This window comes from Schistocerca nitens, chromosome 2 (genome assembly GCF_023898315.1).
Source record: "Schistocerca nitens isolate TAMUIC-IGC-003100 chromosome 2, iqSchNite1.1, whole genome shotgun sequence".
Taxonomy (NCBI): Eukaryota; Metazoa; Arthropoda; class Insecta; order Orthoptera; family Acrididae; genus Schistocerca; species Schistocerca nitens.
The window spans coordinates 433,527,852-433,544,718 of record NC_064615.1 but is presented as its reverse complement, the minus strand read 5'-3'; the positions used below and the strand labels follow the sequence as shown (position 1 = coordinate 433,544,718).

Sequence of the window (16,867 nt, the reverse complement as noted above, 5' to 3'; positions counted from 1 at the left end):
CAGGCTTACATCCAGTAGACTTCAAAGGGTGTACACTGCCTGCTTTGCATCTCTCTAATTGTGTTTAGCTGCATTCCTTGGGTACTTTCACTCATTAGTATACTACTGCAAAATCTTCTGGGGCAATGCAGCTAAGACAGAAAGTACTTACTCTACATAAGTATGTAGTAGCAATGTTTTGTATGCTTAATAACTGAAAAACTTTTAGATGCCTTTCAGGAACATAGGGAATCTTGCAGTTATGTGCCAATACTTGCACTCCTTATTGGTATTAGTGATTAATAACAAGAGTGAATTTAAGATGACCTGTTTAGTTCAATAACCCTATATTGTCAAGACAGTATTATGTTTAAGGAAAAATAACTTTCATATAGACTATGCATCCCTACCTGGGACTCAGAATGAAGTTTTACATTCTAGTTCAAAGGTCTATAACAGGTTGCTGGTAGATGAAGCAGAAAATTTAAAATTACCTAATGTTCAAAAACAAAGGAAAAGAATATTTCATGATCCATTCCTTCTATTATTTTCAGAATACAGGGACTCAGGCATGCAAATTCCTACAATTAATGTTTATGTTAAACACATCTTGACTTTGGGTATATAAAGAAAGCTTGATAGTGTGTGAAGTTACTATATTGCTATGTTTCAAGTATTAGAAAGAAGAAACAACAGCTGAGTATGTAAAAGTGCTCCATCTGCTCCTGGGAGTATGTATTCTACAGTATACCCAGATGTTGGCTAAGTTATGCTAAAAATGAGATCCCCTGTTTGAAAAATGGGATCCCCAGTTTGAATTGTCACATGAGAGCATCATATTCCTCTTCCTACAGACAGGGTGAAATAAATCCAGCTATTCATGCCCAGCTTCATCTGATATGATTAAAGCTACAAATAAATTATGGCTCAGAATGGGAACATCACAAAGACTAGTCAAATGAAATTGTATTTGGACTTGAATAAAACAGAGAAATTGTGGTCCTCAACACATGTAATTAAAGCACACTGAACAATATGAACAGGACAGAAGACATAGCAAGGAAAGATTAAATCATAAAACAAAAATTTAATGATAACTCTGGTGACATTGCTCAGGAAACTGAAAAATGAGAATTAAGCATTATATATTGATGCGAGTGACAGGTGTATAGATGGGTAATGATACAATGACAGTAGAAAGTTCTGGCATTACCTGAGTGGCAGTGTGGTTGATGTCAAGACTCAGTTGTGATAGTTCATTCATGTTACCATTGTTAAATCTGTAAAGAGTTATCACAACTTATGAATGACAACATGATCTAAATAACTGATTCTCATAGCTGCTTTTGTTATACTGTAGATTCAGCACTCAGTAGGAACTTCTACCAACATGGGACCTTCATTGCAAGTTCTTATAGCATGACAGCAGACTATATCAATCATGGGAGTATGTGTTGTGTCCTAGAAGTCTGACTAAAAAGTGAGAGTGGCTGTTTTCCCAGTCTATTCTCTGAAATACTTGTATCCAGAGAAAAATAGTTGACTGCCTACTTTTTGTGAACAATCAATCTGGTCCTTTTAGCAGCAAATTCTGAGAGGACCAGTCTGTTGTGTTAGGTTACCAGGTTCTGGAGACTTTTTACTGCCAGTTTCATCTTGCAATAATTTCTCTGTGCACAAAGGTAGACACTTACTCAAAAACTGTTGTAACAGAAAGTGCTGTCTTGTTGCTGACTTGTAACTTATTAATGAAAATGCTTATTACAACACAAAAATCTGAGAAAAATGACTCTACATCTGCCAAAAGAGCATCATTGAGTTACCACCATCCTGAGAATGTAAATAAAATTAATATTGAAATACCTGTGACCATAACCAATAAATTTTTTCATTAAATTCGTAGTCTGGATCACTTCTTCTGTTTAATTCTAAGTGTTAATTGAATGTTAACATAGAATTATAAGTAATATGAGAGGAGTTGGAGTTTCTATGGGCAAAGTAACTATGTTTTGCCTAACTTACATATACCTATATAAAGTAATTTCTGTGATTATGAGTGTGAGAAGTTACAGAAGTAGCCTACAGTGGCAACGTCTACATGTTAATGTGAAACTTGGCTCATTCCACATTCCTAAAGACTCTCATTACTATAAGATTTATGTAATATTATGTGTGAATAAATGCGTGCTCTGTAGTTTCCATCATGAAGAGATGTCATTGATATGGAATGAGTCAAGTTATATAACTGCAAACTGAAGCAACTGTTACAAACTGTGTTAACAATTAACTGCCTTTACACTCTATTTGTTACTCAGACGAAGTTAAATGAAGTAAAATAAACAAGGAAACCATTACTTTAGAAAGAGAAAAAAGAAAAGAAACTGCTGCTCACTCAGTTACATTAAGGAACTGTTGCTTATCTCACACTGATAGCTTAATATTTACATTCTCATTTTAACATTTGTCAATGAACAACATACATTATTCAAGATGATGAGAGATTGGAAAAACCTGTGAGTCCCTGTTACAACATAGTGGCCACTTTGGAAGCTGCTATATTGGATGCAAATCTTAATTTTCAAATGGAAGTGGGTCATATGACATATAAAACTTATAGAGAATAGTACAAGAAAAACAACTTTGTCTTTTGTTTGAGCAAAGCTTAATTGATTCCTGATTTATGACTGTTGTTTATTCTTTCAGATGGCATGAAAGCTGATGGCATTAAAACAGACCAAACACAATGAGATTATCCTGATAGCAGAAAGAGGGTCACCCATGTTATTGCAGAGAATTCCAACCAACACCACACAGACAGACTGTCAATAACTCTCAATGCAATGGTGAAACACCTCATGAAATTTTAAGAAACAGGCTCTGTTGAAGACAAACCAAAAGCTGTGCAAACAAAACAGATGCAGATGGAGAATATAAAATGCTCTCCAATATCATGCTTGTTGATTTCATATTTCTGTTTTTATTTTAGAAGGATGGTTCCACATGTATGGACCACCCCAATCATCTACATCCATACTTTGCCACTCACTGTGAAGTGTGTGGCAGAGTGTGCCTTCCATTGTGTCACATGACCATTGTATTGTCATTTTTTGTGTGTGTTCATTGTTCTCAGTTGGTCCTGTTGGTACTCACCCACTTTGTCATAAGCCTTACTTTATCCTACATGTTTGTTGGATTAAATACAGAGCCATGTACTGTGGATTGCTTTGTCTAGTGGGCACACGCCAGCACTCGGCTGGAACATTTAGCTTGTCAGTACTGGCCAGCTCACAGCTCATGGGCTGTAGCTAGGTTAAACTGCAAAGGCGATTCTGTGTGCTATGTGTAGCATGCTGGGCATGCTGAGGGATGAGTGACTGGCAGTGACAGGCAGTGGGGCCCAGGGCAAAGACTGTTAACAACTACAAAGACCTTTACTGCTATTCATACATCTTGTAGGGAAGCAGGCACACATCTCCTCACTGAGTTTGGCTGGACTGATGAATGGGCCACAGCTTTCGCTTGAGATTGCTGGACTGGAACCTCATGTTGGTGAGGATGCAGACCCTGTAGGTCACGGGCATTGATATCAGTAGCGGATTGCTTTGTGCTGTGATGGCATTTAACTTATGAGGCAGCTCCTCAGCTCTGCAGATGGCCATGGTGGCAGCACAATGCCACTTCCCCTGGCATCATGTAGGCCCAGTGGCCTGGCAGAACACCCATGTCACTGCAGTAGAATGCAAAGGTGGCTGTGCACAGACAGGAGATTGCTGGCATTGGCACCGAATCTTGCTAGGAACTCTTTGTTGCTGTCAGCAGGTACAGATGGCAGATCAGTAGGGCTGAAACAACGTGTCCTGTGAAGGACAACGTGTCCTGTGAAGTGCAGGTGGCAGGTGCAGCCCATTTTCCAATGTACAGATGCTGCTGGTGGAACCAATTCATTTTGTTGTCTGGCATTACTCTGGCATTGTGGCGATACTGCTGCCTTCTGGCAATGATGAAGGATCCCTTACTTAAAAGCCAGACTTATTTACATGCCTCCAGATCCTATTTGTTTTACTAAAAACTGACGGTAGTCATGTTGCCAAAACAAGAGAGGTGTTCTTGTGTAATGATACCATCCCAGTTGCTACACCATTTTGGCTGTGCTACACCATTTACCAATTATCTCAGCTATAATCACTGTGCATTTCACTACCATATCTGTTATTGTGACCCACATGTTGCCACACTTGCGGCTACCAAGCTGTGACTGTTAATGTAACTCTCTGTGGTGCTTCCATGCTACTTTCCTTAGTTTTGTTAAAGAATAATAATTTTCCAAACAAAGACTGGGTCAAAGCACTGCACAGCCATTCCTTATGGAGAAGATTTGGATCCTGGCTCATATCCCAGCCCAGAACTCTATTGTAATACTTTTACTCTGAATCTGTAAAACTGATATGTAACCCTAAATTGGCTATTCTTAACAACTACACAAATTACTGTCTTCATCCCTGATCCTGTAAATTTACCTTTCATCTCTTCCTCATGGTATCCAATCTATGGGAACCGGAATTAGCCCTGGATCAGCCTTCCACATGGTCTGTCATTACAAATACATGAGAGCCAGGCAGAGCTTAGGGAATGGTCCCAGTTAGGTTACCAGGTGTTGTTAAGGAAGGTAAGGTTTTGTTTGGACAACATCTCCAAAGCAAGCCTGACCTCTGAAAATATTACTCCAGTTTGATCGCATATTTTTGGCAAGGACTTTCTTCTGTTTTATGCCTGAAGAGTTGTGTGATGCATGTACTCCTAATTGTCACAATTTTGCGAGTCAGGAATTGGTGAGTACTCTGCTCTGGTATTGCTAGAGCTCACTCTTGGTCATTACTGTATGTTCACCACCATGTTCTGCAAATAGCAGCACCCCTTTCTCCCTTACACGCACAAATTTCCACTAACTTCACCAGATAAGTGTACACAGAATACACCTAAACACCTGCATGCTTGTGTGCTACTGGTGCCTTCACTGATGTGTACAGTCATGTGGTATATTTTGTTACAACCACCATTGGACTATGTTAGTAGAATGGAAAGTTCTTAGCCTCCACCACTAGCTGTAATTTCAGTTGACAGAAAGACAATACTTAACTGCTCATGTAGCCCTTGATGGATAGCTTCATACAGATTCATTAACTCCACCCTGGAATCCTGGACACTATCTCTCAGGGTCAGCAGTAGCCTTGTTAACAATAGTATTGCATCCAGAACCCTGAATTTGGCCTTATACTTCTTCCAGATCCCAGTTACGAGTGATAGCCAAGGACCTGTCATAATCCAAGACTTCCTTAGTCAGTTCCCATAGCATGCTTGTGTTGTTCAGTACGCTTTTCTCCAAGTTCATGAGCTGCGTAGATTGCTACTCCACAGTCAATTTATTTGCCCCTTGCAATTTGTACTGTTTTGTCCAACTTGCCTACATCGCACAACACGCTGTTTAGCGCCTGAAAACCTCAAACCCTACATCGCACAAGTCTACTGTCCCAAAGATGATCTTTAATATTCTACCCTCAGATTCTATCCAACCACTTTTTACTCTCCTGGATTCATGTGGAATCACTCTGACCACCTTCTCCATCTAGAGCTTTAATCATCCAAGTGCCTCAAGCAAATTCCTGTGCTCCTTCGAGACTTTTCTCAGCCTCGTGCTACTAAGCACTAATTGTTGTACCCCAGTAAAACCTTTTTCCAAACTCTTAATTCCATTTCACAAATTCCACACATTAAACACTAAACCTAATAACCACCTGTCACCAGAAAATACCACGTCTGGTTGAGTGGAAAACATAGCTCCTCTGTCCAGGTGATGACTCTGTAGTGCCCCCATTCCACCTCCAGTGGAGAGGTACAGCATTGCCAAACCTAGCGTTCTTGTTCTTTAGCCTTCATCTCATATGGCAACCTGGGGACATGGATGAATATCAGTTCCTCTTCCCCCCAGAAGCCTGTTGTCTCTGAACAGTGTGTCTCCATATACTTACCATAAAACCTATCCTACAAAAACATATAAGTTTATCCAAAATAACATTAATATCCTATACTATGAATAAAAGAAAAATATTCTATAACCACAAAAGACACACTACATATCAATCCTTAATGTGTAATGAGCCTGAGGTTGCTGGACCTCTCTCCCTTGACGCTCATCCTTCAACTTCTTCTTTTTCGTCTCTTCACTCACTTCCACCAATACCTCTCATAGAATTGCTTCCAGTGCACCCTTAAATGTTCACAGACACCCAAAATGTACAATTATTGTCCTCATTGGCAGCTGTGGCTTCACATTTAGTGCTGATGTAGCTTCAGTTACTTTTTACGAACCCTGGCACCGTGTTACAAAGTTCTTTGTTTTCCCTTCAGGGTAAATGTGCTCAACAAAAACCCCACTGACCTGCTTTGCTCTGAGGTAATGCCTGTCCTCATTTCACTGCCTCTTCCTGCTTCTCCAATAGATAGGTATTCACTCATACTTCCATACTTCCCTTACTGTTCTAGCAAACTCCCATACTGCCTCTCCTTTCATACCTACTTTCTGGATAATCATACCAAATGGCATCTTCTTCCCATAAGCCACCTTTCATGGTGACAACCATGTACATTGTGTAATTTGGTGTTGTGTGCACTCACTGGAAAGCATAAATACATCCCAGTCTGAATTGTGTGAGTTCACATAATGACTAAATGTCTTCAGAATTGTGTATGCACTCATTTCACTTTTCCATTACATTGAAGGTAAATTTTTTCACCTTTAGTTACTTACATAACTCTTTTATCAGGTCTGACATGAAGTTTGTTCCCTGGTCCATTATTATCATCTCTGGCACCACAAATTTCAACAGCCACCTGTTCACTAACATTGTGGTCAGCACAAAATGGTTACCTGTTGGTGTTCGATTGAAAGGGCTTAACACTCCCCCCCCCCCAAATGAAACCGAACATTTCCATTGCTTCCAGCAGTCTCTGTAACAGTAACTGCTTCTGACTCAAATCACCTCCCTGAGCACAATCCACACAGTTCCTGGCATATTGATTGACATTACCTTTGCTTTCCTCCCATTAATACTTTTCTCACACTCTCAGATTCATTGCCTGACATCCCCCATGGGCTAATAAAATGTGATCATGCATCTCATGTAGCAATTCTAGTTTCAGCTTGGCCCCAGTTTCATCTCTCTATGTAACAATCTGCTGTGCATGCTAAATCGTTGTTGTTTGCCAAGCTGCTTACACCTCAGTCAGTGTTCTGCACTGTTTGTCATTCCCCAACGTCTTGACCTAGTGCCTGTACTATAGCTATTTTCCTGCTAAGCCCATCTGCATTCCCATGTTTCCTTCCTGCTTTGTGGACTACTTCATATTCAACTGAGTTTGAAAGCCCACCTCGTTCTTCAAACCAAGTAAACACTTCCAAGTATCCTTCTTCATCACTACCTTGAATTACTTTCCTTAAAGGCAACTCCAGAAGTATATCACTCTGTATTTCAAGCTAAGCATTTCCCTATCTGTTGTAGAATAATTTTTCTGTGCTGTGTTCAACTGTCTTGAGGCATAGGTGACAGGATTTTCTTGCCCCCCTGATCTCCTGGTTAAAAACACACCCCAGAGCATGATTCAACCTTCACATGATACCGAAGAACTCCTTTCGAAAGTCTAGAAACACCACACCAGATTTGATGTAAAACTCTCTTCAACTTGATGAATACTTTCTGGCATTTCTGGCATTCTTCTGATCATACAAATGTAATTCCTTCTTTAGCAACTGCTTAAGTCACCTGGAAATGCCTGAGAACCCCTTGAAGAATTTTCTACAGTAATTTACGAGACTGAGAAAAGATTGTAATTTCTTGGTTGTTTGCAGTATTAGAAACTCTTGCACTGACTGTATTAACATCCTTACTAATAATATGGCCCAGATAGCTAACATCTTCCACTGCAAAGAGACATTTTTCTGTGCTGTGTGTCAAATGGGCTGCTTGTAATCTTTTGAACATGTTCCTCAGTCATTGTCTGCGCTCTTGCATATCCCTTGAAAAGAGACAATTATATCATCAAGATACACGAATTGATGCAGTTTCAGACCCTTCAGAACGCCATCCAGCAGCCACTGGAATGTTTTTGATGCATTCTTAAATCCAAAAGGCATCCTAATGTAGTGGTAGTGTCCCCAAGGTGTTGAAAACACTGTTTTCTGTCTGTCTTTTGCAGCAACTTCTAACTGATGGTACTCACTCCTTATGTCTGTTGTCTAGAAGTACCATCTTTGCTCTATGTTATCTATCGTCTCCACAATGTCTGAAAATCAGCAGGCATCTGTTACAGTATTACTATTCAGGTGGCAGTAATCGCAACAAAATTGATTCTTCTTTGAGATGTCAATAGACTTTTTCAGCATAATCACAATTCCTGCCTCCCCAGGAACTAGTACTATCTTCTGTAATTCCATCAACCAACTGTTCATTTATAAATTCCTCCAAAACTTGTTGCAGAAATTGTGGGATTCTGCTCTGCCTCTGATACATGGGTCTTTGTTTCCAGCTGCAATCCTGTGTTGTGTTACTGGCATAGTACACAATTGACCTTGAGGAAAAAACAAATCTTTAAATTCTAGCAACAGGTCTTCCATTTGCATCCTATCCATTCCCCTCAAATACTTCAATTTCCCACGAAATGCAGTCCTAGCAGCAGCCTATGCTTCATCATAATCAGCAGCCCTTGGGTGGCTGTCTTCTTTGTCTGGAATCTCCACTGTAGCTAATAACATTTCCTTTAACAATTTAATTTCTTCTGTGGCAAAACCATCCACACTGACAGATACTACTTTGCCTCTGTCCCTGTCTTGTATGCATACAATAATATGTTTCACCAAACAGCACTCTGTATTTAATATTTCACTGCCCTCTAGTGGCCCTATCATACACAGCATAACAACTGGCAAGTCAGGCTCCACGTTCACCATTCCTGGTGCCTCCCCTCCCCCCCCCCTCTTCACTGCAGCTAGTTGTCTGAGCCATAGCCCTCAGTATTATCATTAGGGTGAGTGAGACTGTTTTTGATGTTGGTGGTAATAGTTATGAGGCTGGCGCTTAGGAGATGTAATTATATGAAGATTACATTTACAAAGCCTGAGGAGCCGCCTCACTTGTTGCAATTTAAGGGGAATTTTAGAAACGAGTACTTGGTGCCCATGTTTTGTATTCAATATAATTTGCTTGGGCACTCTGTCCCTTGTGCTGAATTGGTAGCAGAGAACTGCTTTACATGTAATCGGTTTGAGCACACAAACAGACAGTGTAGGAAGTCCAAGTGGCTTATAAATAAAAAGAAAAGTGGTTTGATCGATTACTCTGTGACTACCTGTTCTATCTATATTAGTTTTGTTATCTCTTTGTGTTTGTCTGAATCAGACAGAGGCAGAGGCGAAGTCAGAGACACAAGGTGTCACCAGTGGGAACCCTTGCATCGTCAGTGAATCAAATAGCTCAGCTGAGAGCAGACAGTGTGGTTGTAAATAATGCATTCGTGGAGAAAGATCACAAAATAAAATTTTTGAGATCACAGGTTCTAGGGATGGATCTAGCTATTGCTAACCTTGTTTTTCTCTTCTCTGTCGGGGCACCTGAGGTTGTAGTAGCATTTGTGGAAGCTCTCAAGTAATTTCCTTAATTAGGGAGTTGTTCAGATAACCAGTCATTGCAGAATGTGAGGTTAAGTTCGACTGGGGAAATGAAGCTGATCGTAAGATTCACAGAAGTATTGCATAAAGCAGTGACTTTTGATCAACTGAGTCAGGGGTTGCAACAATGGACGTGGAAAGAGAATAGTGTTCAATTTTTTTAGAAGCAGTTGAGTACTGTGTCCAGAAGATACAATGAAGCAGTGGACTTCATAGCTAGGATTAGGAAGTTTAACGTTTACACCTGTGAGTTATCGCAGAACATAGACATGAAAAATGTGGTGCTGCAGGAGGCCAAGAAGGAAGCACTCGATGCTTTTCTGAGAGGTTTGGCACCAGCGATGTCTAGGACGGTGTGTACGGGGGCACCTAAAGGCTTCCTTGTTGGTGTTAGGTTAGCTCCAGATACAAGAAAATTGATAGGTATGCAGGGATGAGAGATTGAAAACATGTATGTGCATCAAAAGTGAAGTGTTTTAATTGTGAATGAACAGGCCACATGCAGAGGCAGTGCCCACCAACCATGCAGGAGTGATGGAGTTAGTACAGGTGTCCAGTGATTTAGTGCTGAATGGTAGTGGGGAAGGAGCAGGTCACCAACAAGGATACAAGGGTGGTAACAGAGATGGTCCAGATGCAAGAAAGCGTCTTGTATGCTATTGAGGAAGCCACAGGGCCACTGACAGAAGTTTCCCATAGACGTAAATGCAGTAAGGTGAATGCAGAGGCAGAATGTGCTATAAAGGGTGTCTCAGACAGTAAGCTTATGTTATGGTAAAAAGATATAATATTTTGGTGCACACAGGAGGGCATATGGCAGTGGCCTTAAGAGAGTTAGTAGGAAGGAGGTGTTGGAACCAGTCATGTTATAATTTGTGTGGGGTAGAGGAAAGTGATATATGGCCATTGGGGTCGTTAATGATGCTTTTTTGTTCGAAGCAACCAGATTTAACCCCTTCAGACCCCTTGTCCATTTCAATGGACACTGCTTTTCGAGAGTAATATCTCATATCTGAGAGCACAGATGTTTTTAGGATTGCTTGTACGTCGCAATGGAAGTCTTGTGGTTCAATCTGATGGGCGATCCTGCCATCTAGTGGTGAAGTCACGAAGTATTTGGACGTTGGTTGAGACAAGATGGCCGCACGGAGGAAGCATGTAAAAGGTGGGTACATATTTCGACCAATTTTACGTGTTTAAAGGTTAGAGTTCCCCTTGTTTTTATTTGTTTTAGTAAGGTTTTGGATACTTTCTATAGCAAAATTAGATACATGCTTCGGAAAATCACTGTATTATCGACGTTACAAAACTGATGTCCATTGAAATGGACATTTAGTCCCAATGGTTGTTTTTACTTGTGTGCTTGTAATGTATCTCTGCTATATGAAAATAACTTCTGTGATGCAACTGCGCCTTTTTTTGTAATGTAGGGGACGAAACTAATTTATTTTATGTTACCAAAGGTTCAGTAGATAAAATTCCAAGCATTTATGTACAATATTGCAGTAGTTGTACTTGATGTTATTGCTTCAGGCTTGGTATTTGCGTCTTGTTTCAACACTGTTCATGAAATTGCTTACATCTGACGTATTGATTTTCAGAATTTTATCATATTGAGAGGGATGCTTCCAAAATACCGGATTTGCTGATGTCAGGTGAGGTTTCTGACTTACAGCTCTCAGAAAACGATGAAAGTGGCCCTGATGATGCAGAATCTATTCCACAATGCACTAGACCTGGTATGTAATAATAAAACTATCAATCTCACCTGACTATTATATATATTTTGACCTGGTTGTTGCTATACTGCATTGTCATTTTTAGGTGCTGATGTAGTCACAAACTACGAAGAGGAACAACTGGAGGACGATAGTTGCAGCACAGAAGAAGATGACCAAAATCATACTTATGCACAGGACTCAAATGTTGAAGACTCTATTATTCCATCTGAGTGGGTGTTTACTGAAAAAAGTGATATTAGATGGAGAAGAAAATCGCCTACACTCCAAAGCACACCTATAGGTGAAGACCAGTATTCAGTGCAGCCATCAGAGTGTGATATGACACCCATTGAATATTTTTCAGAGTACATTTCTCATGCTTGCTTAGAAAATATGGTTGAAAAAACCAACATGTATGCATTGCAACATGGGAAAACATTTACACCGACAAATGTAACGGAAATAAAGGCTTTCCTAGGACTTCATATAATTATGGGATGCTTGAAATACCCCAGAGTTAGAATGTATTGGGATTCAGCATTGCATTTAGATCTCATGTGGAAAGTATGTCAAGAGAGAGATTTTTCCAACTGGGATCAAATTTCCATGTAGTTGACAATTTGGCAAGGCCAGAAAATTGCAAAGACAAATTTTACAAAGTGAGACCCATTTATGATTGTATTAGATGTAGATGTTTAGAACTACAGATTGAGGAAGAATTATGTGTTGACGAGCAAATGATTCCTTTCAGAGGTCATTTAGGAGTAAAGCAGTATTGTAAGGGAAAGCCTAAACCTTGGGGTACAAAACTTATTATGTGGAAGAAGTGGTCTGTGCTATGACTTTCTGTTGTACCAAGGAGATACTCCAGAAATCTCAAACACTTTTGTAAAAAAGTTTGCTTTAGGGGCATCTATTGTTCTAAATCTTGTTGAGAGAATTAACAGGGAACATGCTTATTTATATTTTGATAATTTCTTCACAACATTCAACTTACTAGAAATATTAAAAATAAAAAATATATATGCAGCAGGAACAGCAAGACTATGTAACATGCCAAATGTACCTTTCACTAGTGATAGGGATTTGAAAAAGAAAGGGCATGGTTTTTCTGAAGAAGTGGTGAGCATGAATGAAGCAGTGATAATGTGTAAATGGTTTGACAACAGACCAGTAGTTCTGGCATCAAATTTTGTAGGATGTGGTAGTCAAGATGAAGTACAGCACTGGGAAAAATCAAGAAAGACATATGTTTCTGTCTCACAGTCTGAAGTTGTACGTCGTTACAACCATGCTATGGGTGGTGTTGGCAAAATAGATATGTTAATTAGCATGTATAGGATTTTTATTAAATCTAGAAAATGGACATTGAGAATGTTGTTCCACGCTGTAGATTTAGCGTGTGTGAACAGTTGGTTGGAATACAAAAGAAATACTGAATCACTGGGAGAGAAAGAGACAATGGATTTGCTTCATTTTACAATGAGAATAGGAGAGGCTCTTGTAAAAATGGGCACTAGTATCAAAGTGAGACGTGGCAGACCCAGTAGTGATTTACAGAACATAAAAGCAAAAAGAGCAAGAACTGAGATTCGTCTGGCACCAGAGATTCGGAATGATCTTACTGGACATTTTCCTGAGTACCATGACAATACAGATGCTTCAAGGTGTAAAATGCCTAGTTGTAAGAATAAAACTCATGTATTTTGTGAGAAATGTAATGTTCATCTATGCTTTGTCAAAGGAAGGAATTGTTTCAAAATGTTCCACAATGCAGGATGTAACAACCGTTGATACTCTTTGTCCATTACAATGGAAATACTGTAAAATGTAAATAAAAATGTTTTCAGTGATTTTGTTGGATTTATTATGTTTCTAATACCCATTTTTACCTTGTACAATGAATAGATATTTTTTTTCATGGCTGAGAATAATTTGGGTCTGAAAGGGTTAAGAAATGTGTAAAAGCGATGTCTCATGTAAGTGAGGGGTACAGCATGATCCTAGGGTTGGACTTTCTGCATCAACATCATGCCATAACTGACTTTTGATGACGTTTAGTAGAACTTACTGGGAAAACATTCCAACTAGGCGAAACTGTTGTCAATATTGATCTGTCATGAAGAATGTTTAATGTACAAAACAGTCCAGTTAAACTGCGAGCAATGACATTAAGGCTTCATTCGCATGAGTGGGTGTCAGGAGGCATCAGAAAGCCGCTATGGATGAATGTGGAGCCTGAATTACCAGTTGATATTTTATGTATGATCGAGCTGCTGTGGTAACATATTGGATGTGGTGTCTTGTTTGGTGAAACGTTTAATTGTACACATACAAGAGAGGGTTAGAGGCAAAGTAGTATCCGTCAGTGTGGATAATTTTGCTGCCAAAGAAGTTTTGTTGTTAAAGGGAATGTTATTAGCAACACTGGGTTCTGTCTGTGAAGGGGCAGAGGCTGCTGCTGGGAGTGCATTACGTGAGAAATTGGAGAACTTTGAGGGGAGTTGATAGGGTACAACTGGAGGACTTCTGCGAGAGCCATTGCGTGCTACGCCACTAACACAACATAGGATTGCAACAGGAAACAAAGCACCAGGTATCAGAGGCAGAGCAGAATCTCACAATTGCTGCAACAATTTTGGAAGAATTTATAAACTAAGGGTTGGCTGATGGAATTATAGAAGAGGGTACTAGTTCCTGGGGAGGCAGGAATTATGATCATGCGACTGTTTAAGCTTCCCCGGCGGATATGTTGTAAATAGTCTTCACAGGTTTGCCGCCGGATGATGTTGTGCAAATTCCACAATGTTTCCTCGGAGTAACTGTCCGACATCTTCAGGTGGTCGAACCTTGCTGTTGGTTAGGTACGACTGACGGTATCTGCACCTCGACGGCCCTGTATATAGAACACAAGCACAAAGAACGCACAGGTGCAGAAAACATGCATGCTCAATGATTTGCAGATAGATGGCGCCATACTCAAATGCCCTTCAGTGCGTGCACTGTACGCTATGTTTACTAACAGTGCGGCCAGACGTTATTCGCTAAAAAAAACATCATAGGCCAATGTTATGACGTGTCTGTTATCGACATATCTTGATTTTATTGTCATGATTTAATAGCAGCCAATGCATGGTTCCAGGCTGCGCTCAGTTGAAATCTCGCATCCCTGTTGATGAGATTATCAGCTCTATGGACATGTATTGTTTCCTTAATGACTCAATCCGAGAAAGGTGATGTCAGGGGTAAAACTTACGTCTTTTCATAAATCATGCGATGTCCTGTATTCAGACAGCGTTCTGCAATTGCCAATTTCTCCGGTTGGGGTACACGTGTATGACGCTGATGTTCATCACAATGTTCTTGTGATGGGCGACATGTCTGGCCTATATTCTCTATATACCATGTTTTCTCAGGCGGAGATCATCCTTAACCGTTTTTGTAGAGCACGTATTTCTGAAGAGTTTGACGAATAAAGCATATATGTTCGAGGAAATGTAAGACAAGCTATTTGCTGAGTTAAAAGTTTCTTGGGTATGGTACTCCGTTATAATGTATAAAACTACTGCTGCTGGAGAGAAACCAACGTTTCGGTCACGGTTGCAGCGGCCTTCTTCTGGGCCTTCTTGTTTGGTAGAACGAGGAAGGAGAAGAAACGGCGACATCACACAAATTATATAAAGAATATGACGATTTAAAATTTAAATAAAAATTTCGTGCTACTACTTTTCAATCTCTTGCTTGAGAAACTGGAGTGTGTGAATGACATGTGAAACTATTTCCTAACATAAAACTTTCTGCTTGTAGTAGGCATTTGATTTTAGTACTTAGTGAATTATATTCTGTCGTGTTATTTATGTAAATGAGGTACATAAAATGACCATTTGTCCCAAAACAGTCTTTCTTATTTGGCGTGTGTTACAACTACTGGAATATGAGAAAGGCCTATTTCGTTTTACCTTAGCATTCAGTGACAAAATAGTCTTGGGTAGTATACGTATTAACAGCTTCTTCACTAATAGACTACGACATTCCGATTTTTCATGTAGCTAAACGTTTGACGAACTTTGATGAGGTAATAGATCCTTTCACAGAAAGAAAAGCACGCCGTGTAAAACTGTAGCAAGAAACGAGAGAAAAAAATGCTAGGACTTAAGGATTAAAGAAATGTATACTGTTTTGCTTAACTCTTGTCTTTACGGGTTTTAGTTTCCTATATTATAAAAAATATTGTGGGGGGGGAGGGGGCATACCAGGGGTCTTGTCCCGGGAAATTTTCCAAAGTTTAGATGAAAAATAGTGAGTTTTAAAGTTTTTTTAAGCGTTTTAGAGTCATATGATCAACATTATAACCCTGAAAACTGGACTCTCGATAACTCGACACTCCGGGAAACTCGACAAGCCTGACACGTTTTTTGGCCTTGAAAAAAAGAAACGAAACATAAACACGCTCGCTATTTTCTTATAAAGCTAATTTAATTTACAGTAATAATCACTCTTATAGACTATTACAGTGCAGTGAATGTATTGCTCTGAAAAGACTGAAATTATATTTAAATAAATCCTAAACTATAATTAAAAGAATAAAACACAAAATATTGCTGTCGCACAGTAATAGCACTTCGATTAATAAGTGAAATAGCTAATTTAAGCCTACTTTGAATAAGGCTCAGGGTTCATTAAATAAAAACAATATCTCAAAGTTAATGCTTTAATACAGTTACAAAGTTAATACAGTATGCTTAATACTTTCAGTCAAAAAGAATGTAAATAGCGGGTTTTAATTGGGTCTTACACCCAAAAAATATTTAAGTATTTGAAAATAACAACTGTAATAGTAATACAGTACCAAACTATTACTAATATTTTGAAACAGAAAATTTAATCTTATGTATGTGTTTAATTCTCTATTTTATAAAGATTTTTAATATTGCTCTAAATGCCATTATTAAGGCTAGGTTGTCTTTAGAAAGATGCAAATGTCGAAGCGCTTCTGTCGCATTGTTGATCGCAGATACGACTTCAGACGTCTAAGGGCGCTAAATGGCCGTTCTGCTGTTGCTGTCGTGATTGCAACTACTTGGAGAAGCTTGATGCACTTCACTACTTCACATGACATTTCTCCAACTGCAGGCTCTTGTGTGATGTATTTTCTTACATCACGCATGTTTTTTAAGACCAGTTGTTTTTTATTAGCGATATCGGCTAACATGTAAGTGCAGTCTCTCAATGTCTAGATCATTTTTGAAAAACTCAGTTGATTTTTCCAAATTTATTTCCCCTCTGTTTACTAAAAGCAAGCACTCTTGTTCAACTGCAATGACCTCTGTGAGTCTAGTTGAAGCAAACCGCTCAGTAACGCAAGATGAAGCAAACCGCTGAGTAATGCAAGATTGCACCATTTCACAAACTTCAATGTAAATAGCTTTGTACTATTGTTTTGGGGTTT

General features: G+C 39.3%; 1 protein-coding gene across 1 annotated transcript; it reads left to right on the top strand.

Moving 5' to 3' along the window:
- Positions 1–10,816: 10,816 nt before the first annotated feature.
- Positions 10,817–12,232, top strand: LOC126234436 (piggyBac transposable element-derived protein 2-like). Its single transcript, XM_049943132.1, has 3 exons — positions 10,817–10,862; positions 11,299–11,436; positions 11,522–12,232. The coding sequence occupies exons 1-3, from the start codon at positions 10,835–10,837 to the stop codon at positions 12,028–12,030; spliced, it is 675 nt and encodes a 224-aa protein (XP_049799089.1). The 5' UTR covers positions 10,817–10,834; the 3' UTR covers positions 12,031–12,232.
- Positions 12,233–16,867: the final 4,635 nt, after the last annotated feature.